Genomic DNA, 25,691 nt, shown 5'->3' on the forward strand with positions numbered 1-25,691 from the left:
GCGAAAAAGGTCCTTTACAGTCAGATCACTGTTATATATTTACACAACAAATACAAGGTATTAAATAAACAATTTTCCTTGATGATGGACTCTCAAATGTTTGTATAATTTCAGACAGTAGTTTTGAATGTGGTGCTCACGAGCCAAAACGGACCCCATTTCTTTTGTGTGTACTACGCCATCCAATTGTTTACTACATCATTCATTTTGTGTGATGTGTTAAAGCTACAATATGTAACTTTTTGGGCAACCCGACAAAACTCACAGAAAAAATTTGAGATCTAGGTCTGTCATTCTCATTAAAAGTAATTCTAAGAAGCAGTAGATCTGTTCTATGTGTGCTATTTCTATGCTTCCCGTTCTTAAATTCAGTTTTTGCATATTTTACTTTCGGTTTTGTACACCAGTTTCAAACAGCTGAAAATACAATATTTGTGGTTATGGAAAAGATATGTCACAGCGATTTAGATGGTACAATGATTCTCTACACAATGACTGCTTGCTTTGTCACATAAACTGAAATTAAGGCAAACTATTTTTGCAACCAGGAAATAGCAGAGTGATTTCTGCATAGCGCACCTTTTTAGAAATGTTGCAATTCGTATGATATCATATTAATTTTGAAATTTATTTAGAAATTCAATTCGAATCCAATTTGTGCAATACGTTACGAATTTGTTGTGCTTAAGATTCCGGACTAACATGTATATGCTTACAGATTCAAGATTGAATACACTTGGATGTCCAACCCCCCAACCTGAATAAACAAGGATGACAAGTTGAGATTAATGAAAGGCTGTTAGTGACAGGGCCATTTATTTGTCAAGGGTTCTGCTGGCTGAACTTTGCCAGTGTATTTACACAGTGGATGCTATGTGCCCGGGCCCCTCAACCTACCTAATTGATAATGACCAATAAGTGAACACATAGCCTTTTCTGTCTCTCTTGTCTGCTACTTCCTATATGGATTTATACTGTTAGCACTGAGCTGGTGTGCCGTAGGAGGAAGTCCACTGTGTTCAGCTCACCCTGCACTAACATAAATAACATGAGCATATCTACTTCTGCTAAGCTTCCCAATAAAGCAATAAAAACAAGTAAGCATCACAGAAGAAAAGTGCTCAAAATAGCCCACGTTAACATATATAGGTTCATGAAATCAGTAATTTGCTAGTAACAGATGACATTCATATTCTGACTCTGAAACTCACTTAGATAATACCTTTGATGATACAGTGGTAGCAATACAAGGTTATAACATTTACAGAAAAGGTTGAAATGCCAATGGTGGAGGTGTTGCTGTTAATATTCAGAACCACATTCCTGTAAAGATTAGAGAGGATCTCATGTTAAATACTGTTGAAGTAATATGGCTACAGGTTCATCTGCTTCACCCTAAAGCCCATTCTGGTGGGAAGCTGCTATATACAACCAAGTGCTAACAGTCAGTATCTGGATAACGTGTGAAATGCTTGATAATGTATGTGATATCAACAGAGAGGTATATTTTCTGGGTGATTTAAATATTGACTGGCTTCCATCAAGCTGCCCACTCAAGAAAAAACGTCAAACTGTAACCAATGCCTGCAACCTGGATCAGGTTATCAGTCAACCTACCAAGGTAGTTACAAACAGCACAGGAATGAAATCATCAACATGTATTGATCACATCTTTAGTAACGCAGCAGAAATTAGATTGAAAGCAGTATCTAGATACATCGGATGTAGTGATCACAATATAGTACCCATATACAGGAAAACCAAAGTTCCAAAGGCTGGGCCATATATAGTGTATAAGAGGTCATACAATAAGTTTTGTAGTGATTCCTATGTTGTTCATGTAAATAATATCTGTTGGTCCGTGGTGTGTAATGAGGAGCAAACAGACACTGCACTTGACATATTTATGAAATTGCTTAATCCAATTACTAATAAGTATGCACCTATTAAGAAAATGACTGTAAAAACTGTTGAATCCCCTTGGATTGTATGGCTGAGAGCGATGAGGCAAAAGGAATGGCAAATAAGTGTGGCTGCACAACCGATTGGAAAACGTGTCGCAAATTGAGAATAAAAATAAGAAACTGAATAAAAAATAAGAAACTACACTATGAAACAAAGATACATGACATAAAGAATGATAGTAGAAGCTTTGGAACACCTTAAATGACATTTTGGGAAAAAAGGCAAACTCAGCTCCATCATTCATTGAATCAGATGGCTCATTCATCACAAAGCCAACTGATATTGCCAACTACTTGAATGATTTTTTTCATAGGCAAGATCAGCAAACTTAGGCTTGACATGCCAGCAACAAACGTTGACACTACACATCCAAGTATATCTGACCAAATTATGAAAGAAAAGCATTGTAATTTTGAATTCCCTAAAGTGAGTGTGGAAGAGGTGAACAAATGATTGTTGTCTATCAACAATAACAAGCCAATATGCATGTCAATCTCTCCTGACTCAAAGTGGAGGAAAGAATGACTTCATCACTACTTGTATTTATGAGAGGTATTGACATGTTGAATGCGCTGAGTCGTCTGTTTGAACTACTGGTGCACAGCTTGGACACCCATGCATACCCCACAAGACATGCCACAAGAGGTCTCTTCACCGTCCCCAAGTCCAGAACAGACCATGGGAGGAGCACAGTACAACATAGAGCCATGACTACATGGAACTCTATTCCACATCAAGTAACTGATGCAAGCAGTAAAATTAAATAAAAAAACAGATACAAATACTTTGAAGCAACACAAACATAGGCACAGACATATGCATACACACACACACACACACACACACACACACACACACACACACACACACACACACACACACACACACACACACCCGCAATAACATATGCACCATACACACACGTACACATGGAATTAGTACTGTAGATATGTGGTAGTGGCGGAGTAGGGACCTGAGGGCACACAGTGTGTTGTGAAATCTGTGAATGTATTGTAATGTTTTTTAAATTGTATTAACTGCCTTAATTTTGCAAGACCCCAGGAAGCAGCTAATGGGGATCCATAATAAATACAAATACTAATACAAGTATGGTGCTATTCAGCCCCTTTTTTCTACTTCTTTTGATCAGAGCCCTGTGTAGTGCCCTACATTTGACTAGGGCCCATAGGGCTCGGATGAAAAGTAGTGCACTACCATTCCAGACACACCTTAGTGACTCTAGAATAGTGTCCATGGAATAGCTTCAATGTAACGTCATGTCTTCCACTGACTTGGATGAGCCATACTCATGCTACACTTACTTCAGCATACTTTTCCAGTTGCTTTTCTAATCCTCTGCTAATGCCGTGGTATGGAGGCGTGTCGATACAGGCAGTCAAAACATCATGCAGTGTGCCTCCCAAATGGCACCCTTTTCCCTATGGGCTCTGGTCAAATGTAGTGCACTGTATAGGGAATAGGGTGCCATTTGGCACACAGACCACAGTGTGTACATTACAAACCTATAGTCCTCTCCTACAGATAATTAGTCACTGAGAGTTGATGGGGTGTATGCTGGGATTTTGTCACCCTTTCGCAAAAGTGCAATCGGTAATGCACACGTAACCACTGGCCCAGGAGGTATGGAGATATTTTACTAGTCTCGGTGTTGGAAAAAAGTGTCACGGGACGGATAATTAATAGGTTTGCCGTGTTTTTTTTTTTGGTGGCTTTTCCGGTTACGCTAAAGGCAAGTGCATTCCAGACTTCTCTCCATAAGGCACTTTCCCTCCACAAGTCCCCCAGCGGCCTCTGGTCTGACAGGTACGTCATACTCAATAGGCTTTGGGGTGGCGGGAGGGAGAGAGGTGTGTATGTGTGTATGTGCACGTGTGTTCACATGTGCACATGTCAGTGTGTGTGCGTACAGTACATGCATGTGTGTGCGTGTGTGTGTGTGTGGTGAACTTTTGATTTGAACGCTCTGAGGCCCTTCTCCCCGCATTGTGCGTTCGCTCAATAGGAAAGAATGCGAGAGATACAGACGGAGATACATATGCCTTCGGAATGATGGGAGTAGTGAGTGCCCATGGGATGACCCCTCTAAGGCTATAGGCGAAGAGCCCAGAGAGAGGTAAGGGGTTTATATAAACAAAGCAGCTCCTAATTTGGACTCCCATAACCAACATTAGTCTGAACATACCCAAATTCCAGCAAGGCATCAATCTAAAGAGCAAGGTTTTCCCCTTCCACTCCTCCAGGTCTTGGTCTGGGTGCGTGACCCAGCCCATCAATAGTCTGCTTTAGAGTAACACTCGCCATGAGCTCATTCCCACTCTTGAAAAGCGTCCAACATCTTCGTTTCTCCGAAAGTCTAGGACGTTTCCCGGCCGCCTGTAGAATCCAAGTGCATTCAAAACATTTTGGGACAATTTATTACTCTTAATTACAATCTTAATTTAAGATGGGATTAAATGTTGTACCTCCTTGTGCCAGTGGAGGGGGGAAGGTATAGGGTGACGGACAGAGGATCAAGGAATCCAGGGATGCATGGATCATGGTTACCCCCGGGAGAGGAAGGCGGGAGGTCGGGTTACCCCAACGGGAGACATTGACCCAGTGAGCAGGAAGTCGCTACATTTAAAGGAACAATTACCATGATTTACCCACCAAAGGCAAACATATAAAAATGGCTGACATTCCTACCTGCATATACATATTACCTCAACTAACCGGTGCCCCCGAACATTGACTCTGTACCGGTACCCCCCTGTATATAGTCTCGCTATTGTTATTTTACTGCTGCTCTTTAGTTACTTGTTACTTATATTTCTTATTCTTATCCATATTTTTTTTAACTGCATTGTTGGTTAGGGGCTAGTAAGTAAGCATTTCACTGTAAGGTCTACCTGTTGTATACGGTGCATGTGACTAATACAATTTGATTTGGTTTGATTTGATTTTTTCCTGTAGGGAAGTGGTTCCCAAACTTTTTATAGTCCCGTACCCCTTCAAACATTCAACCTCCAGCTGCGTACCCCTTCTAGCACCAGGGTAAGCATACTCTCAAATGTTGTTTTTTGCCATCGTTGTAAGCCTGCCACACACACACACTATACAATACATTTATTAAACATAAGAATGAGTGTGAGTTTTTGTCACAACCCGGCTCGTGGGAAGTGACAAAAATGGTGAATAACTCACCACAGGGTAATGAGAAGGGTGTGCTTGAAAGGATGCACATAACTCTGCAATGTTGGGTTGTATTGGAGTCTCAGTCTTAAATAATTTTCCACACAGTCTGTGCCTGTGTGTGAGGGCCGAGAAACCACTCTCACATAGGTACGTGGTTGCAAAGGGCATCAGTGTCTTAACAGAGCGATTTCCCAAGGCAAGAAACTCTGAGCACAGCCCTATCCAGAAATCTGGCAGTGGCATCTGGTTAAATTCAATTTTCACAGAACCACTTGCTGCAATTTTGATGAGGCTCTCTTGTTCAGATATCGGTAAGTGGACTGGAGGCAGGGCATGAAAGGGATAACAAATCCAGTTGTTTGTGTCGTAATTGCGCACCCAGCTCACTCATGTGCTTCGCTATATCACATTTGACATTGTCTGTAAGCTTGAGTTAATTTGCACACAAAAAAATCATACAATGATGGGAAGACCTGTGTGTTGTCCTTGTTAATGCGGACAGAAAAGAGCTCCAACTTCTTAATCATGGCTTCAATTTTGTCCTGCACATTGAATATAGTTGTGGAGAGTTCCTGTAATCCTAGATTCAGATCATTCAGGTGAGAAAAAACATCACCTAGATAGGCCAGTCGTGCAAGAAACTTGTCATCATGCAAGCGGTCAGACAATTATGGTCAGAAAGGAAACTTCAAGCTTGTTTCTCAATTTTAAAAAATGTGTCAATACTTTGCCCATTGATAACCAGTGCACTTCTGTATGTTGTAAAAGCGTTAAATGTTCACTGCCCATATCATTGCATAATGCAGAATAGTTCAGGGGCCTTGCTTTAACAAAGTTAACCATTTTCACTGTAGTGTCCAAAACGCCTTTCAAGCTGTCAGGCATTCCCTTGGCAGCAAGAGCCTCTCGATGGATGCTGCAGTGTACCCAAGTAGCATCGGGAGCAACTGCTTGCACGCTCCACTCCACTATGTCTCCATGTCATGGCTTTTGCGCCATCAGTACAGATACCAACACATCTTGGCCAGCAAAGTCCATTTGATGTCACAAAGCTGTCGCTTACTTTAAAAATATCCTAAATGGCTTATTTTTTTAAAATTGTCATGTTTCGTTTCTAAAAGTCTGCGAAAGAGTGAAGGTTTCCTGTGAGAGAGTAACGGTTAATGTGATTGGATGTTAATTATTTGACTTGGCTACCTGTATTTGCGAGATAAAAAATACTCACCCAAATGTGTAGCCCCTTTGGAAAATATAAATGTACTGTTTGAAAATGTGAAGAATTAAAAAACACAAAATGTGAATCACGTTTTTATTTGGCGTAGCCCTGCTGTAGGGCATACAGAGGGCAGCGGTACAGGGTCCTTGCAGTGGCAGAGTGTGGTTTGAAATTAAGAAGACGTTATGAAGCTTATAGACAAGTTGGTTGTTTAGCAACAAAACCAACACCTGTGCAACTACGGGGCAAAACAGACAGGGTTGGATTAGATTGTTGACAACATGTAAACTAGATTTAGTCTCCAGATGTTCATTGAAAACACAAATACATTTGCACAATCAGCACTTGTTGTCTCTCAAATACATCATTACAATTTTAGCCATATTAGCATAGACATGACATGTCAAAACAAGACATGGTATCAAGAACAAGATAAAACTATCTGATACGAGTCACCTCGTTTGAGCTAGTGGCAGCTTTTGTCATTGGCAGCTTCTTGTCATTGTTGCTAGCTATCTGACTATTCAGAATCGTAACACCACACAGCTTCCGGCCCCATTGATAGGCGCACACAATTTGCCTGACATTGTCAGCCAATCCGTCTATATGAAGAATTTGTCAAGTCCTCACACATGTAATATATAATAGTTTCAGAAACCATTCACAAGCTACCATTATACTTGTTGAAGAGTGTCATGGCACACGATGTTGATGTTAAGCTTATCTAGTGTGTGTTACTGTAACCTAAGTTTCCGTGTTTATGCCTATGGAAAAAAGCATTACAAGTTTAAAGAGCTCACAAGAAATGTGCAGTTCAGAATGGCCGCTATTCATTGGCACTTCTAAATCACCATCCCTTCCAGTTAATGATTCCTCCTTTGTTTGCACTCCCAGTCTGTCTAGACTCCATTCATTTTTCCTGTTTACCAATACACCTAATGACACCAAATGACAAGTAATCAATAGCTAAGAGGAAAACTGGCATGCGGAGAAACTCAAATTAATCTTACTAATGACACTGAGTGCCGTGGCCCAACGCTAGTCCATTTACCTTTAGAGATGGCTCAATTAGGTAAGGTAGTTAGCTCAAAAGCAAGTCGCTTTGTCAATAGAAACCAAATATCCCAAAAGAGTATTAATCTTTTGTCGTCTGCAGTGTAATGTGAGTTTAGAGAGGTTTGATATCATACATGCGGGGAATATACTACACTTGTTTGATGGTACTAATTTAAAGTAGGTGGGACTGGGAGTAGAAGGCCGACATGCCGCCAGTGAGTTCAAATAGCCACTCAACAAGGGTGAATGAGGGGAGGCAAATAGAAGGGGGCAATGGTGGGGGGTGACTGTAACACAAGTGCAATACAGAGTGTATATAATAAAACGCTGCATATATAAATAATCACCAGAATCAAGGTAATTAAGCTAAAAGCTCGTAGAGTGCACACGCACACACATGGTCTCGCATGTACCACTGATCAAAGGCACATTATCCCCTCCCCCCTTACTCCTCTGGACACCACAACAAAGAGCTATATCGGGGCTCAACGAACAAACGACCTTGGGGCTGATGACATCACGTGCAGGCCGAGCGGAGTAGAGAGAGAAATTAAGCCATTAGCCCGGTGGCAGACAGCCTTGCTGTAAATCAAGCCTTTTTCCAATAAGACTGCCTCACTTTGTCATCCATCATGGGAGTGGGGCGCAGGCGAAGCATGGCGACACAGGAGCCGGGCCGGCCCCGGGATGGAAGAGACATAAACAGTCATAATGACCCCTGTCGGAGTTGGTCACTGCCAGCCGCCACCGCACCCCCTGCAGGAAATAGAGTCACCGTGGTGGGTTCTGCAATCTCTGATTGCGATATAGAGGTGATATTGAAAGAAGGAAAGCTTGCGGAGCCTTTGACTGTATCAAACGGGGGAAAGGCATGTAGTGTGTATGGTTTGAGCAAACGTTCTATGCATCTCAAGGTAGATCTTAGCAGCTTTTGATGCACTATCCATGTTAAGTTTATCATATTGCTTGTCATTTATTTTTAGCCTGGTTTTTGTTGTTGTTTTTTTTACTAATGTATGGATATGGGATCACATGTAACCTTGTCCCCAAGCTAATTGCTATTCCAGATAAAGATCCGGCTGGTGGATGAGTCGGCACAACATGTACTATTAGATACCTAAACCTGTTGCAATAGCATTATGCTGCAAGATGTTTGTAGGCTATAGCAGGACAACACCCCTGTTCTGAAAGTCCTCTTCAACTCCATTAACTTTTTACATCTCTCTGATGGTAGAGCACTTTACGTTCATCTCTCAGGGGCGCAAGCAAGTGGAGAAATAGTGTCCATAAAAGTTGCACAGATGGATGAAACAGTCTTATGAAGACCAATATGACAGTAGTGGGAAATGTAATATCTCAAATCTGTGCAGTCAAAATAAAAGCAACTATTGCCAAAGACGGGATCATCTCAGCTTTTCATTGCGGTGCGGTGATTGCAGGCCGGTTCCCGATAGTCCAGTAAAGATTCTCCATAAATTGAAACAGCCCTTGGCCTGGAACAGCCAAGCAGGCTTCACTCTGCCTCCGAAGGAACTGTCCCGGGAACCAGATATGAAATGAGTCTGGGAAACAAGTTATGCTGTTGTACAGACCACAGTGCTCAGTGGAACCTCTCAGAGTAGACCCGAGACTGTATTCATAAAGAAACTCAGAGTAGACCTGAGACTGTATTCATAAAGCAACTCAGAGTAGACCTGAGACTGTATTCATAAAGCAACTCAGAGTAGACCTGAGACTGTATTCATAAAGCAACTCAGAGTAGACCTGAGACTGTATTCATAAAGCAACTCAGAGTAGACCTGAGACTGTATTCATAAAGCAACTCAGAGTAGACCTGAGACTGTATTCATAAAGCAACTCAGAGTAGACCTGAGACTGTATTCATAAAGCAACTCAGAGTAGACCTGAGACTGTATTCATAAAGCAACTCAGAGTAGACCTGAGACTGTATTCATAAAGCAACTCAGAGTAGACCTGAGACTGTATTCATAAAGCAACTCAGAGTAGACCTGAGACTGTATTCATAAAGTAACTCAGAGTAGACCTGAGACTGTATTCATAAAGCAACTCAGAGTAGACCTGAGACTGTATTCATAAAGCAACTCAGAGTAGACTTGAGACTGTATTCATAAAGCAACTCAGAGTAGACTTGAGACTGTATTCATAAAGCAACTCAGAGTAGACCTGAGACTGTATTCATAAAGCAACTCAGAGTAGACCTGAGACTGTATTCATAAAGCAACTCAGAGTAGACCTGAGACTGTATTCATAAAGCAACTCAGAGTAGACCTGAGACTGTATTCATAAAGCAACTCAGAGTAGACCTGAGACTGTATTCATAAAGCAACTCAGAGTAGGAGTGCTGTTCTACACTCAGGTCTCCCCTGTAGTGTCATACATTGTGATCTAAAAGACAAAACTGGTGCTAGATTAGCACTCCTTTTCTGAAACGCTTTATGGATGCAGGTAGGTAAGATCATGGCACGACAGGTGGCCTGGAGGTTGAATAATAACGGTGCTTCCTGAACATGCTTTATTGCAGACCCTTGCTATTACAGTGTTGTTTTTAAGAACGCCCTAACAAGCTAATTTGATTGAAATGGGTTCTGCTGCTGTACTTGAACGTATCCTAGGATTTCCATGTTAGGAAATGAAACAAAGCCTGAACGAACCACGTTCTCAATCATCCATCCCATGTAGGACCTATGTGCTCTGCTAAGAGTCAAGTTTGGACACTTCCTGCTTTCAGTGGAGGAGTACTGCTTTAGCCAAACTCAAACACAATAAGGCAATCACTCTGCATGCAGTGTTCGTTGCTTTAAGCATCGTTTAAGGATGGCTGGAGATCTCACTGGCACCTCTTGACATGACTGACAAATGCTGCCCTTTTCCCTCAGGACACACAACTTTATTGAGCCGTGTTCCGTGTCTCCCAGTCATACTTCCCACAATACTAGGAACTCAAAGCCATATGACATGCATTGCATTACATTACAATAGCTCAGACCAGTCAGTGGCAGTAAATGCTGTATTAAACTCAACCTAAACACACGCATATTTGACAATGAAGCGAATAAGTGGGCACTTTCAGGGGTAACTTTTTTGGAGGGCTTTCAGTTGGATCTGACTGAACCACTTATTATGTAATTTATGGTCCGGTAATGAAACTGTAGTCGAGAGTCATTTGCACACATTAAAGTGTGTGTTGAAGTGGAAATCTAAAGGGGGCTCTCGAAACATTATATTTCAAGTGCAGCGTGGGTAAACGGTACGCCGACGCTCGGGGAGACTTAACAAATGTGTTTACCGATGATGTTCCGTTTCAAGCGTGGCCAAGGGTTTAGCTGCACATCTCCCACTATGAAAAGTGATTCCGATAGTCAAAGGAAGACATTCAATGCGGTTGTGACATCGTGTCTGCTCGGTAGTTTTTTTTTATAGCTTCATCTGGCTTCTTCTCTGAATCAAGTGCCAACCCCCATGTTTCATTAAGTTAAGTGTTTTTCTGTGAAAAAGTGCTTCATGCTTTTCTCAAGTGACATTCTTTCCAGAAATATCCTTGTTTTTCAGCAGTTAAGCAATGACTCCACTGTTTTGAATTAGGAAATATTTTTTCCTGATCACTTTGAAATGATTTTTTCTTTCGTTCTGGATGACACAATTTCGGGACAAATGTTTCCACGGAAGCAGACATTTTCCAGTTTTGGGGAAACTCTGAGATTCTTAAAGGCAGCAAATCGCAAAAGCGGCCTTTGCTAAACTGTCTTTTTTTGTCTCTCAACAAAGCACCCTATTTTTCATGACTGTTAAATTGCCTAATTTCTTTCATTTTATTCTTCAAATAAATGTGGCCGAAACACATTGACAGTTTCTTGGCAGCTTGGTTAAAAATACCAGGAAAATCTCAAAATAAACCCCTTGCAGCTTTCCGGAATAATTATCATCCACAGAGACCGTTACGTTGATATACTTTATTAGACAATAGTTACGTCTCCACAAGCTTTGGGGGCACCCAACCCACAATAAAAATATATTTTTTTGGGGGAAAGGGGTTGGAGTTCCCACAGAGGTCAGGCCCCCCAGATAGCATATGGACATGTCATAAGCCAAGAAAGAAATGTTTAGAATTAGAGGAAATTCACTTTAAGGCTCATGGCAAAATATGTAGAATCGCAGGAAATTAGCTCAGAGATTCTTGAAAGTTGGGACAATCTTTGTTTGGTAGGGAAACTTTCATTTTACAGTTGAGCAAATGTGATTTAATTGCATAATTTAAGATTCATATTTACATTTGGGATAATTTTATAATGGAAAAGATTTGTTTGAGAATTTTCTAAATACTTTCAATATTATTCACTTCCATGTCGGCTCTATGCCTGTGTAACCGATGTGAAATGGCTAGCTAGTTAGCGGTGGTGCGCGCTAATAGCGTTTCAATCGGTGACATCACTCGCTCTGAGGCCTTGAAGTAGTTGTTCCCCTTGCTCTGCAAGGGCCGCGGCTTTTGTGGCGCGATGGGTAACGATGCTTCGTGGATGTCAGTTGTTGATGTGTGCAGAGGAACCCTGGTTCGAGCCCGGGGCGAGGGGACGGAAGCTATAATGTTACACCTGTAAATGCCCTTATCCGGCCAAAGGATCCCTGTTAAAAACTCTCCAAAAAAGTGTTTAAAATTCTAAAAACTGGCAAAGCTGCCGGCTCAGACGGCATCCCTAGCCGTGTCCTCAGAGCATGCGCAGACCAGCTGGCTGGTGTGTTTACGGACATATTCAATCAATCCCTATCCCAGTCTGCTGTTCCCATATGCTTCAAAAGGGCCACCATTGTTCCTGTTCCCAAAAAAGCTAAGGTAACTGAGTTAAACGGCTATCAGCACTCACTTCCGTCATGAAGTGCTTTGAGAGACTAGTCGAGGATCATATCACCTCCACCCTACTTGACACCCAAGACCTACTCCAATTTGCTTAGGTCCACAGACAACACAATCACAATCACACTGCACAATGCCCTAACCCATCTGGACAAGAGGTATACCTACAGTGGGGCAAAAAAGTATTTAGTCAGCCACCAATTATGCAAGTTCTCCCACTTAAAAAGATGAGAGATGCCTGTTATTTTCATCATAGGTACACTTCAACTATGAAAGACAAAATGAGAGAAAAAAAATCCAGAAAATCACATTGTAGGATTTTTAATGAATTTATTTGCAAATTATGGTGGAAAATAAGTATTTGGTCAATAACAAAAGTTTATCTCAATACTTTGTTATATACCCTTTGTTGGCAATGACAGAGGTCAAACGTTTTCTGTAAGTCTTCACAAGGTTTTCACACACTGTTGTTGATATTTTAGCCCATTCCTCCATGCAGATCTCCTCTAGAGCAGTGATGTTTTGGGGCTGTTGCTGGGCAACACGGATTTTCAACTCCCTCCAAAGATTTTCTATGGGGTTGAGATCTGGAGACTGGCTAGGCCACTCCAGGACCTTGAAATGCTTCTTACGAAGCCACTCCTTCATTGCCCGGGCGGTGTGTTTGGGATCATTGTCATGCTGAAAGACCCAGCAACGTTTCATCTTCAATGCCCTTGCTGATGGAAGGAGGTTTTCACTCAAAATCTCACGATACATGGCCCCATTCATTCTTTCCTTTACACGGATCAGTCGTCCTGGTCCCTTTGCAGAAAAACTGCCCCAAAGCATGATGTTTCCACCCCCATGCTTCACAGTAGGTATGGTGTTCTTTGGATGCAACTCAGCATTCTTTGTCCTCCAAACACGACGAGTTGAGTTTTTATCAAAAAGTTATATTTTGGTTTCATCTGACCATATGACATTCTCCCAATCTTCTTCTGGATCATCCAAATGCTCTCTAGCAAACTTCAGACGGGCCTGGACACGTACTGGCTTAAGCAGGGGGACACGTCTGGCACTGCAGGATTTGAGTCCCTGGCGGCGTAGTGTGTTACTGATGGTAGGCTTTGTTACTTTGGTCCCAGCTCTCTGCAGGTCATTCACTAGGTCCCCCCGTGTGGTTCTGGGATTTTTGCTCACCGTTCTTGTGATCATTTTGACCCCACAGGGTGAGATCTTGCGTGGATCCGCAGATCGAGGGAGATTATCAGTGGTCTTGTATGTCTTCCTTTTCCTAATAATTGCTCCCACAGTTGATTTCTTCAAACCAAGCTGCTTACCTATTGCGGATTCAGTCATCCCAGCCTGGTGCAGGTCTACAATTTTGTTTCTGGTGTCCTTTGACAGCTCTTTGGTCTTGGCCATAGTGGAGTTTGGAGTGTGACTGTTTGAGGTTGTGCACAGGTGTCTTTTATACTGATAACAAGTTCAAACAGGTGCCATTAATACAGGTAACGAGTGGAGGACAGAGGAGCCTCTTAAAGAAGAAGTTACAGGTCTGTGAGAGCCAGAAAATTTGTTTGTTTGTAGGTAACCAAATGCTTATTTTCCACCATAATTTGCAAAGAAATTCATTAAAATCCTACAATGTGATTTTCTGGATTTTTTTTCTCATTTTGTCTGTCATAGTTGAAGTGTACCTATGATGAACATTACAGGCCTCTCTCATCTTTTTAAGTGGGAGAACTTGCACAATTGGTGGCTGACTAAATACTTTTTTGCCCCACTGTACATATTCTTATTCATTCTTTCATACTTGTGTGTATAAGGTAGTTATTGTGAAATTGTTAGATTACTTTTGATATTACTGCACGGCCAGAACTAGAAGCACAATCATTTCGCTACACTCGCATTAACATCTGCTAACCATGTGTATGCGACCAAGAAAATTAGATTTGATAATGGATTTGAACTGACAAATTATCTTATATAGTTTTCGTGTAACGGCTCTCGTTTGTAGGAGACCTAGGTGCAGCGTTGTAGGCGTACATCATATTTTTATTGATGACACCAAACAAAATAACAAAGACAAAAAATGAAAGTGCGCAGTTCTGTCAGGCTCAGATACTAAACAGAAAACAAGATCCCACAAAACCCAAAAGTAAAATGACAACTTATATGTGATCCCCAATCAGAGACAACGATAGACAGCTGCCTCTGATTGGGAACCACACACACACACACACACACACACACACACACACACACGGCCAAAAACAAAGAAATAGAAAACATAGACTTTCCCACCCGAGTCACACCCTGACCTAACCAAACATAGAGAAAAAAAAGGATCTCTAAGGTCAGGGCGTGACACTCTGTGACTCTAAAGAATATTTCTCTCAAAACTTGGATTCCTAAAAGATGTATCCGGAAATTTGGTTAACTCCGTCAGATTTGTCTAAAATCCTAAATTACACTGAAAAAAAATATAAACGCAACATGTAAATGTAGTGTTGGTCCCATGTTTCATGAGCTGAAATAAAATATCCCAGAAATATCCCACACTAAAAGCTTATTTCTCTCAAATTCTGTGCACAAATTTGTTTACATCACTGTTAATGAACATTTCTACTTTACCAAGATTAATCCATCCACTTGACAGGTGTGGCATATCAAGAAGTTGATTAAACAGCGTGATCATTACACAGGTGCACCTTGTGCTGGGGACAATAAAAGGCCACTAAAATGTACATGTTTGTCATACAACACAATGCCACAGATGTCTGGAGTTTTGAGGGAGCGTGCAATTGGCATGCTGACTGCAGGAATGTCCACCTGAGCTGTTGCCAGAGAACATAATATTAATTTCTCTACCATAAGCCTCCTCCAACTCTGTTTTAGAGAATTTGGCAGAACGTTCAACCAGCCTCACAACTGCAGTCCATGTGTAACCACGCCAGCCGAGGACCTCCACATCCGGCTTCTTCACCTGCGGGATCGTCTGAGACCAGCCATTTGGACAGCTGATGAAACTGAGGAATATTTCTGTCTGTAATAAAGCCCTTTTGGAGGGAAAAACTAATTCTGATTGACTGGGCTTGACTCCCAGCCTATGACCTCCAAGGCCCACCCATGGCTGCGCCCCTGCCCAGTCATGTGAAATCCATAGATTAGGGCCTAATGAATTTATTTCAATTGACTGATTTCCTTTATAAACTGTAACTCAGTAAAATCATTGAAATTGTTGCATGTTGCATTTATATTTTTCTTCAGTATAAAATAAGGAATGAGCAGGGCCAGCTATACCACAAGGACCCCTTATTGTTTTATTTATTTCACCTTTATTTAACCAGGTAGGCTAGTTGAGAACAAGTTCTCCTTTGCAACTGCGACCTGGCCAAGATCAAGCAAAGCAGTGTCACACAGACAACAACACAGAGTTACACATGGAGTAAACAATAAACAAGCCAATAACACAATAAACAAGTCCATGACACAGTAGAAAAAATAAAGTATATATACAGTGTGTGCAAAAAGCATGAGGAGGTAGGCAATAAATAGGCCATAGGAGCAAATAATTACAATTTAGATGATGATGTGCAAGTAGAGATACTGGTGTGCAAAATAACAGAAAAGTAAATAAAATAAAAACAGTATGGGGATGAGGTAGGTAGATTGGGTGGGTCTATACAGATGGACTATGTACAGCTGCAGCAATCGGTTAGCTGCTCGGATAGTTGATGTTTAAAGTTGGTGAGGGAAATAAAAGTCTCCAACTTCAGCGATTTTTGCAATTCCTTCCAGTCACTGGCAGCAGAGAACTGGAAGGAAAGGCGGCCAAATGAGGTGTTGGCTTTGGGGATGATCAGTGAGATATACCTGCTGGAACGTGTGCCAAGGGTAGCTGTTGTTATCGTGACTAGTGAATTGAGATAAGGCGGAGCTTTACCTAGCATATACTTATAGATGACCTGGAGCCAGTGGGTCTGGCGACTAATATCTAGCAAGGGCCAGCCGACTAGAGCATACAGGTCGCAGTGGTGGGTGGTATAAGGTGATTTGGTAACAAAACGGATGGCACTGTGATAGACTGCTATCAGTTTGCTGAGTAGAGTATTGGAAGCTATTTTGTAGATGACATCGCCGAAGTCGAGGATCGGTAGGATAGTCAGTTTTACTAGGGTAAGTTTGGCGGCGTGAGTGGAGGAGGCTTTGTTGCGAAATAGAAAGCCGATTCTAGATTTGATTTTGGATTGGATATGTTTAATATGAGTCTGGAAGGAGAGTTTACAGTCTAGCCAGACACCTAGGTATTTATAGTTGTCCACATATTCTAGGTCGGAACGTCCAGGGTGGTGATGCTAGTCGGGCGGGCGGGTGCGGACAGCGAACGGTTGAAAAGCATGAATTTGGTTTTACTAGCGTTTAAGAGCAGTTGGAGGGCCCGGAAGGAGAGTTGTATGGCAACACTTATTCATGTACTCATTACATGTAGTGCAACAGACTCATGGTCTGTAAAAAAAATTTTTTTTTTTTTAAACAATAGGGTGGTTGGGGCCTTGCTCAGAGGGGGGCTTTGCCCTCTATGCAGGGTTAATCAAATAATTCATAAGGTACTACCTAGAACCCTATATGAAGGGTTCAGCCTAGAACACTCTATGAAGGGTTCTACAAATAACCGTTTTATCATCTAAAGGTTATTCCTAAAAGCGTCTATGAAGGGTTCTACCAAGAACCCTTTAATCGTTGGAGGGTTCTTCCTAGAACCCTCTATGAACGGTTTCCCACAAGCCTTATTATCCTTTAAAATGTGATTATTTATGTCAATACATTACATATATCATAAGTCCTTTCTTTGAGGGGCCTAGTTAAACACTAACACAGTGGTGTTAGGAATCTCCTGGTTTACAGGCCACACTAGGCCTGCAAGTCACATTATGATGGCTTGCAAAGTGATGTGTAATTCCTATTGGAATCCAGCCAGAGTTAGGATATCCAACAAGTGGAATTGTTAATTACCCGCAACCTGCATTCAGAATGACTGCCAGGTTAGGGAAGATTAAATACAGACTACCTCAATCATCTAAACTGGAACAACCATGTCAGTAACGTGTGCAATAAATCCAACTGATTGGATTTGTTTAGAAAACTATGTTATTTATAGTTTATTTATTTGTGTAGCATAAAACATATCAACCAATCAATATACATGCAAAAACACAGATACTACAGTAAAACAAACAATTAGGCAAATCTCCCTGCAATAGAGCATGCTGGGAAATATTATATATGGTTCTATGTAGAACCATTCTTACCTTCCAAAGAATCATCAAAGAACCCCTCATCGGCAAAAACAGTTCTTAGGATGATAAAGGTTCTAGGTAGAACCCTTTGCCTTACAAAGAACCCTTGTCTTCCAAAAAAGGTTCTTCTGATCAAAACTGTTCTCGGTAGAACCCTATCTCTCCGCAAAGAACCCTTTTGGAACCCTTTATTCCTAAGGGTGTAGGCCTAAGTAGACAATGATTGAGTAGAGATTACAAAACATCCTCTGAGGCGGCTCTAAAGAGATCTGCTAACCTGAAAGGTCTGTGCTCTTAAATTAGAGCCTGGGCCATTGTCACGGCTCACATTTGAAATATTTTGGGGGAAAACGTTATTTAGCCCCAATAGAAGCTACCCACTCTAATGCAAAAAACAGGTATGTACCTTTTTCCCCCTGACAGCACGGCGATGGATTGTTTTTCAGTGCATAGAAACACAACGTTTTCTTTAGCACAGCAGGGTATTCTATTCCGAGGCACCCTCCATGAAATATCGTGCATATCTGTCCTTGGATAGGAGCCAGTTGCAGTGGTATGGCATTTCAAAGTGAAGGGATGTTGATGAATGCTAGGGGTTTCGTCACAGTCCGGAATCACCAAGGGATACATAACTAACTCCACCCTCGTTGGGAGCTCAACAGTGTGTAAACACACAGAAGTAGCCTAGAGGAGCCAGCAAATATTTGGCGTATTCTATATGTCCAGATTATCACCCATTGTAGCCTGCAAGGACTTACATTTATCTGTATGCTTATATCTTGCCGTTCAAATTTATGCCCACTGGTTTCTGATGAACCCCCACACTGCCAGTGGAAAGCACTCAGGCACAAGAGGAGCAGACAGTGCTGGAGTTCGCTCAGAAATTCCACCAAACTACCACAGCTGTTACTGTGATCTGCAATATGCTCCATTCACACCAATGACATTCCCCTAATAAACTCACCAATTAGTGCTTCGCCATTAGGTGCCATATAATCACCTATGGCTAGATTAACAAATGAAGTACGGTCAATGTGTTGAGGTTTGGGGCTCTGTACAGTCATGGTATTCCCTCCAAGGCAAATGACATTTTGGTTTTGAATTTTCCAACAAAAGAGGCCACCAAGGCATCTCCTGGCTGTGGGTTTGACGCTTCATACCTAAATTGGAAGTGACGGGCCTATGGCCCCTGCTCTTTCATCTCACTATCATTTGGGTGGAATGTTCACATTTGGTGTGACAGAAGGTGTTACTGTGACTTTTCACCATGCTGTAGCAGCAGACATTGCCTGCAGTCTTTTCTGAGAAAGAGCCTGATGAGGCCCATATGAAATATATTATAGGAGCCACCAACAAAAATGGAAATAATAATAATAATAAGTTATTTTTTTTTCAAGAACAAAAAAGGAAAAAAGTGAAATGTCCATTGCTTGTTTGAAATGTAAAAAAATATACTTTATCCATTTACATTAAAGTTACATGAAAAAAAAAAGAATAATAGGCCAACTGTAGTAAGTAAAGGGGGCGGGTGGGAAGATGGGCTTGATGATAAACGGACACCATGGCTTCAGAGAAAGCTGTGCCATAAAGATCTAGACCACATAATACACATGGACTATGCTATTGAATATATACATAAATAATAATAATAATACTAATGTAATGTATCCTTTATTTAACCAAATGTAACAAAATAATTCATAACAAATCTAACATTTCCAATTCGGAACAGTAGCTATTTTAGTTGTATGTTGTCGTTGTATCTCTATGCATGCTTGTATTTGATGCGCAGCAACAACGCAAATTGGATTCCCTCGGAAAAAGAAAACGTTCTGAAACGGAAGTCGAAATGAATCATGGGAACAACATGGCGGAATGTTTGAATCTCTGACGTTGTTCCAAAACAACTTGTCTACATTTCGCTATTACACGATGTATTTAAATACATTCTGGTACCTACATATCTTTATATAAAGTTTCACTATAAATGCCAGTTACTGTCCCTGCGAACAATATGACAGACGAGAGCAAGCAAGGTGGAGGGAAACCGAAAACAAACAGACTGAGAAGAAGCCCCAAACAAACGCAAGCAACTCCATCTCTCATTGATTTTCCAAAAACCTGTCAAGGTCAGTAGCTTGATGTGTTGAAATGACCAGCTATTCCTGTAGCCCGTAAGCTATGAAAACCTAGCTAATGTACGGTGTTGATCTACTAATGTTACTTGTGCTAGCTAGTTAGCGTATATAACATTAGCTATGTTCTAGCTAGATGGTGCCCAAAGCTAGCTAGCTAGTAGCTGAGTAAACGCCACTCCATGTTGAATGAAGTTTAGTTTGCTAGCTAGCTAGGAGTTAATGGCATGTAGCTAGCTACTTTTTTAGTTTAGCTAGTTAGTTAGCTAACTGTAACCACGTGTGCCAATTACAATTACATAATCATTCACATATCTAACATCAGATTTCAAGACGCCAACTCGTGTGACAAGATCAAGATACAGCAATGTATTCAACAAAGGAGAGTCACCAATGAATGAATCAGAACTTCAACAGGATATCATTTGGGATGCCACTTCCCCTTCACCCCTTAGGACAGGTAATTATATTTACATGTCAATATAACTATACATGTAGCCGGGCTAAGCAGTGTTACATTTTTTAAGTTTACCTCAGCTTATCTGTCTTAACTTTTTTCATGTTCCTTCTTAGTTAGCAAAAGAGGCAAGAAGTACTCTGCAAATGTTGGAATTGTGGACATTTCCGAAATCGTCAACAGGATAGCTCCCAAGGTTGGTAACACTCTGGCTAGCTAGCCACAAGTGTGCCATCAAATACATTTTTAAAAATGTTCAAACTAGAACAATGTTCATTACTAGACCCAGTGATGTGATTTTTCTCATACTTCATCATATAGCCAATCTTCTTCATTGGGCTCTTTCTTAGTATAGTGCTGTTCAATACTCACAGATACTATGTTATGTTGCTCTGAAATATTTACTGTAGTAATATTTGGTATAATTGATCTTATTTAAGCATGGGAGACCTGTAGTTCCAGAGTCATCCTTGCTCCAGTGGATTGGAGACAGTGCTATTCCCTGCACCCCAGAGATGCAGCAGCCCAGGGCCAAGAAGAAATCTCCAAGGTATTCCCCAAGACAACATAACAGTTATTAGAACAGAGCTTGTCACTTGCAAATATCTACATTTTTATTTTTTCCCCCCTACAGGCCAAATGGAGTGGATGACCTTTTAAAGTTGGCGAAACAGTTTGATTTCAACATGTTAAGGCAAGACGAAGAACAAGTCAATGATATGCACGAGCAGAGTTTGGAGCTTCTGTCAGACTCGGAGGACATATTGAATTTAGATGGCAACGAGAACCAGCCTCTGCCCTTACTGAGTAATGTCACACCTGAAAGCGCACAGTCCGCCCTTAAAACAAACAGCACGGGAAACTCCAAAGACCAGATACCCCCTGACCATGAGATGGAAGATGATATGGATTTTTTATTTGATGGACCAACTCAACACATAAGTGGTAACTTAAGTCAGAATTCATTGCCTCGGTCGTTGGAGGTGAAGACTGCTCCCACTGTGTCCTCCAAAGTCATTCCTGGAAAATATCCAGATTCCATACATGGCCACACTTCGACCGTCTCCTCATCGCATCCTGTCAAAAGAAGCTCAGCAAATAATAACTTTGACGATGACTGGGAAAATGATGATTTGCTGGATGACTCGCTGGTTTTTGAGATGACCCAAAACCCAGACCTCTTTGCCGCTCCTAATCATTGTTCAACCCAAAAAGGGTCGAATGAAACAAAACATGAAAACAACAACCCCTCAGCCATTTCCAAAAATGCTCTTCAAGGAAGTAGAGACATAAAACCAGCTATGTCTAAAGGACAGAATGAAACTGTGAAAAACAAAAAATCCTTCATGCTTGAAGCAAATCCTAATGTACAAGCGAAAAGTATCCTCTCAGAGGCATTACCAAAAGCAGGGAATGTCCCCGACACTGTCAAACCAGCACCACATTGGAACGTACAGCAAAACCAACCAAGTCTCGTTCCAACCAACAAAGCTCAGTCTATGGAGTCCAGTAACCAACTAAGCCAGCAAACGCAACACCAGTCTAATGGAATAAAGGCTTGGCCGCAGGTGCCTCTTTTTCAAAGTACATCGAGCTCAACCAGCTCAAGCACAAAAACTTCCAACTCTTATTCAACGTGGCCCCTTCAGGTTGATAATAGCTCTTACCACAAGCCCACAGAGAACAACAATATGAAGGGAACAGGTGTCATCAAGGCCCCAGCTAGCCACATCGTTATTCCAGAGGACGACTTGGACTCTCTCTTTGCTTCTGACTCCATCTGGGATGACGATGACCTATTGTGTCAAGCATGTGATAACCTGGAAAGCCAGGTACAGAGCATGGAGGACCCTGTTATCACACGCACCCAATCCCTGCCCAGTAATCAGATGGAAAGACAGATGTTTGTCCCTGTCTCTGCATCTTTGAATAGCAGCAGATCCAATGTAAATCAAACGACCGAGACCACACAATCCAAATATCCCAACATTTCAGTTTATTCACAATCGGCCCCCGGGAACGGTAGCACTTTCACCCACTCTTTCAATAACAACAAAGTACCTGTTACTGTGGTCTCTGGTTGTAAAAGACCGAGTTACAATTCCTCAGCTGGAAATGTTACCGCTAACTCCACGTATAGGCTACAGAACCCTGGAGCAGGAGAAGGGCCATACCAAAGTACTCGGGTCAAAAGCATTTGTGTAGCTGGGAGCACATCTAATCAACAAGTCACTGGGAGTGGAGCGCGGCTGTCGTCATTACCGTCACCTGTCTATGTGACTGAAACCCCCACTCGGTTCACCTTTAAGAGACCGCCTGGCTGCACGTCCATCCCTGTGACCAACAAAGGTAAGCTACCGTGAGTTGTCCGAGACGGCAAATAAATGTGTTATGCAGCTGTGAAGAAGGCACGAATCTCAACTTGAAATGTGTAAGCGCATTGCCGTCAATGAGGTTAATGCTATTTGGGGCTATTTGATATTTGGGGCAGCAGGTAGCCTAGTGGTTAGAGCATTGGGCCAGTAACCGAAAGGTTGCTAGATCGAATCCCAGGGCTAAAATCTGTCGTTCTGCCCCTAAACAAGACAGGTAACCCACTGTTCCTAGGCTGTCATTGTAAGTAAGAATTTGTTCTTAACTGACTTGCCTAGTTAAATAAAGGTTCAAATTTAAGCATTTACTCACATTCATTTCGCCCCAGAATACTGAGCCCTTCTATTGCTGTGATAAAATAGTAATATTCATTAGACTTGTACTTCACTGAGAGTCAATGATGGTGTAACCCTCCTCTTGACTCATCTGCTTATCATTTTTTTCAGCTTTCGCTTCAACCCAAGCAGCTGGGAAATGTTCTGTGGTGGAGATTGAACTGAAGAAACAGCAGGCCATGGAGAGGAGACGGCAACGGATGCAGACGGCCCACAACCTAAGGGCTCCAACCTGATTCTGGTACAGTGCACATATACAAGAAGATTCCGAATTATAGTTGGACAGTGTTGGCTTACTCTAAAAGCTGACTTGTGCTAGACTGACCATACAGAGCTCTTGAAAGTAAACCTACTATAGAGTTGTTGTAGCCTCGTACTACCATCATGATCTCTTAGCAAAACAGAATGTAAGCTCGCTAGTCCAGGATGGTTGTACGAGGCTAGAGCTGCTGTGCCTTTGTCTCATAATTACATCACTCAATCCATTCCTGAATAAGATTTTAGTAGTAGTAATATAAATGTTATTTACATGAATGTATTAACACAACTGTTAATAAATCAACTTTTTTTTAAAATAAACTAACCTCTTTTCAGGGAGTATGTTATCAGTTGTGTTTGCAGAGTAGGCTAAGCATTTTCATTATATTGTATATCAGTTGTGTAAATTACATAGCATCACAAAATGAGCAGTTTTCTGACATAAAACACGAGTCGCCTTGTGCTCAGTCAGAAAAACTATCATGTTTTATATATTTTATCTTGTTTTTTTTACATTGTTTATATGTTTGTCATCTGCACAATAATGAAACTGCCTCAAAAGATGGCACACAGATATTAAAGTTGCAAAAGGATCCCCCCCTTTACCAGACAATACTGTGTTGTGTACAGCAGTGACATCTAGTGTCCTTTTGTTTCTGTGTCATGGAAGGTCACGCTTCCTTTAGCATACCATCATTTCTTCTTGTGGAATACAACAATTGAGTGTAACAAAACTACTGTCACTACGCACAAAATAACCAGTATGATGCAACAGTCAACACAGTACAATGAGCTCCTTTAGGACCGGCACACACAGTAATGAGTAGTGCTTTCAACAGAGATGGCCTACGTCCCCAAATGGCACCCTATTCCCTGTAGTGCACTACTTTTGACCAGGGCCCATAGGGAACTAAATAGGGAGTGGTGTGCCGTTTTAAGATGCACACATGGTTTAAGGCTTGTTTATACCATGTGCTAACATCTATCCTTTCTTGATCTTATCCACATTTTGATTGTGCCCACATAGCTGTTGCATCTACACATGCAAGTAAAATGTCTCGTCTGTCAACATGGTGACCAGATATCCCGGTATGTACATGTACCCTGTATGTAAAAAAATTGACGGATATTCTTTCAAAATATGTTAATCTATTAATTTTAAGACAATTCATTTATAGACCTGTATAATGATGATTTCAATGGCTTGATCATCCAGATCTGTTTACACTTGATTGATATCCAGCTACAATGGTTCCCCGACTACCTCCGGAGTTGGTCAGGAAGATCTGATCACAATTAGATAACAATGTGTCGTTTAATTGTCTACACCTGTTTAAAAATGTGGACAAATCAGAATGTGGACAAGAAAATAACAAATTATGCCTGGTATAAACAGGGCTTTAGGAAGGTTTGAAAGTGGTTAGCCTTTGACTACACCATACATGCAGTTTGGTAGAGCGTGTGAGTAGAGACCTGAACCCTTTCAGCGTCCTGTAACTTGGGATCTTATGAATCCTTCAGCCATAGTCGAATTTCAGTTTGCACTGTGGGAGCCTCAGGATCTGGCCCTGACTGAACAGTCCGCTCATTTGGATTTGGCCCCACTTCAATCACATCCACACCATGTATCACTTTATTACATAGATCCTTTACACTCGGTCATTCGAGGAGCTGTATTGGTCTGCCTGCAAGCTCTGCTCACCATGTTGATGGGACAAACCATAGACATTAGAGACAAAGGAATATTAATGTAATGTCTATAGTAAACCCTTCAATCCAGCGCAGATAGACACACACCACTCAAAACCTTGAGGGAATCTTACTGTTAAAGTGATGCTCCAGGGATTTTGTATAATTCCACATAGTAGTTTTGGAGGTAGTGCTTATGAGCTAAACATTTTTTAAAATATATTTTGTGAATTTGTAAGTGCTTAAGATCCGGGACTGCATCTTTAATTCTACGAAGCTTGACAAACCATTCAACCCAGCACACACACCACTGTGCATTTCAGTTTCATTCGAGGAGTGCTCCGAGGCACCTTGCTCGGCAGCCCAGCCCTATGCAGTCAACCCATCCGGACGGACTCGTCAGGTCCAATCATTAGTAGGCTGGCAGCTGTCTGATGGAGAGGCTTGCTCCCCACCCCGGCTGGGGCGCATGTAAGGAGAGTCGCATTATCATCAGACCGGTGTGTAACTGTACCGGTAGTCTGGGTGCACAGCATTGTTGCTGCAAATCAGTGGCACCAAGATGCCAATCTCCTACCTACTGGACTTACAATGCTATCGTTTTTTTAAATATCTGTAAAGGGATTTGACTAAACCCTCTTGCCAAATGTAAATAACAATATTTCCCAGTTCACTATTGCAAATGTTTTGTAATGATTTCACCTATACAACACACCAAAGGGGAACAGTTTGTGGTTTTATGGCCCACCTGACACTTAGAACAAGATGGACGAAAGTCTTCACTGCCGATAATGTTTCCCTGTTGCAGCCACCTGACAATCGCTTCAGGTGAAATGACGTTATCTGAGAATTGCATT

General features: G+C 41.5%; 1 protein-coding gene and 1 long non-coding RNA gene across 2 annotated transcripts; both read left to right on the forward strand.

The window, feature by feature from the left end:
- The first annotated feature begins 3,730 nt into the window (after positions 1 to 3,730).
- Positions 3,731 to 15,315, forward strand: LOC139370213 (uncharacterized). The gene is made up of 3 exons (XR_011627122.1): positions 3,731 to 3,789; positions 4,939 to 5,019; positions 15,165 to 15,315. It is a non-coding gene; the product is annotated as an uncharacterized lncRNA (long non-coding RNA).
- Positions 15,316 to 19,443: 4,128 nt separating this feature from the next.
- Positions 19,444 to 23,748, forward strand: LOC139369644 (ETAA1 activator of ATR kinase a). The gene is made up of 6 exons (XM_071108911.1): positions 19,444 to 19,716; positions 20,048 to 20,182; positions 20,296 to 20,375; positions 20,620 to 20,729; positions 20,814 to 22,528; positions 22,999 to 23,748. The coding sequence occupies exons 1-6, from the start codon at positions 19,575 to 19,577 to the stop codon at positions 23,121 to 23,123; spliced, it is 2,307 nt and encodes a 768-aa protein (XP_070965012.1). The 5' UTR covers positions 19,444 to 19,574; the 3' UTR covers positions 23,124 to 23,748.
- Positions 23,749 to 25,691: the final 1,943 nt, after the last annotated feature.

The sequence above is a fragment of the Oncorhynchus clarkii genome, chromosome 17 (assembly GCF_045791955.1).
Source record: "Oncorhynchus clarkii lewisi isolate Uvic-CL-2024 chromosome 17, UVic_Ocla_1.0, whole genome shotgun sequence".
Lineage (NCBI taxonomy): Eukaryota > Metazoa > Chordata > Actinopteri > Salmoniformes > Salmonidae > Oncorhynchus > Oncorhynchus clarkii.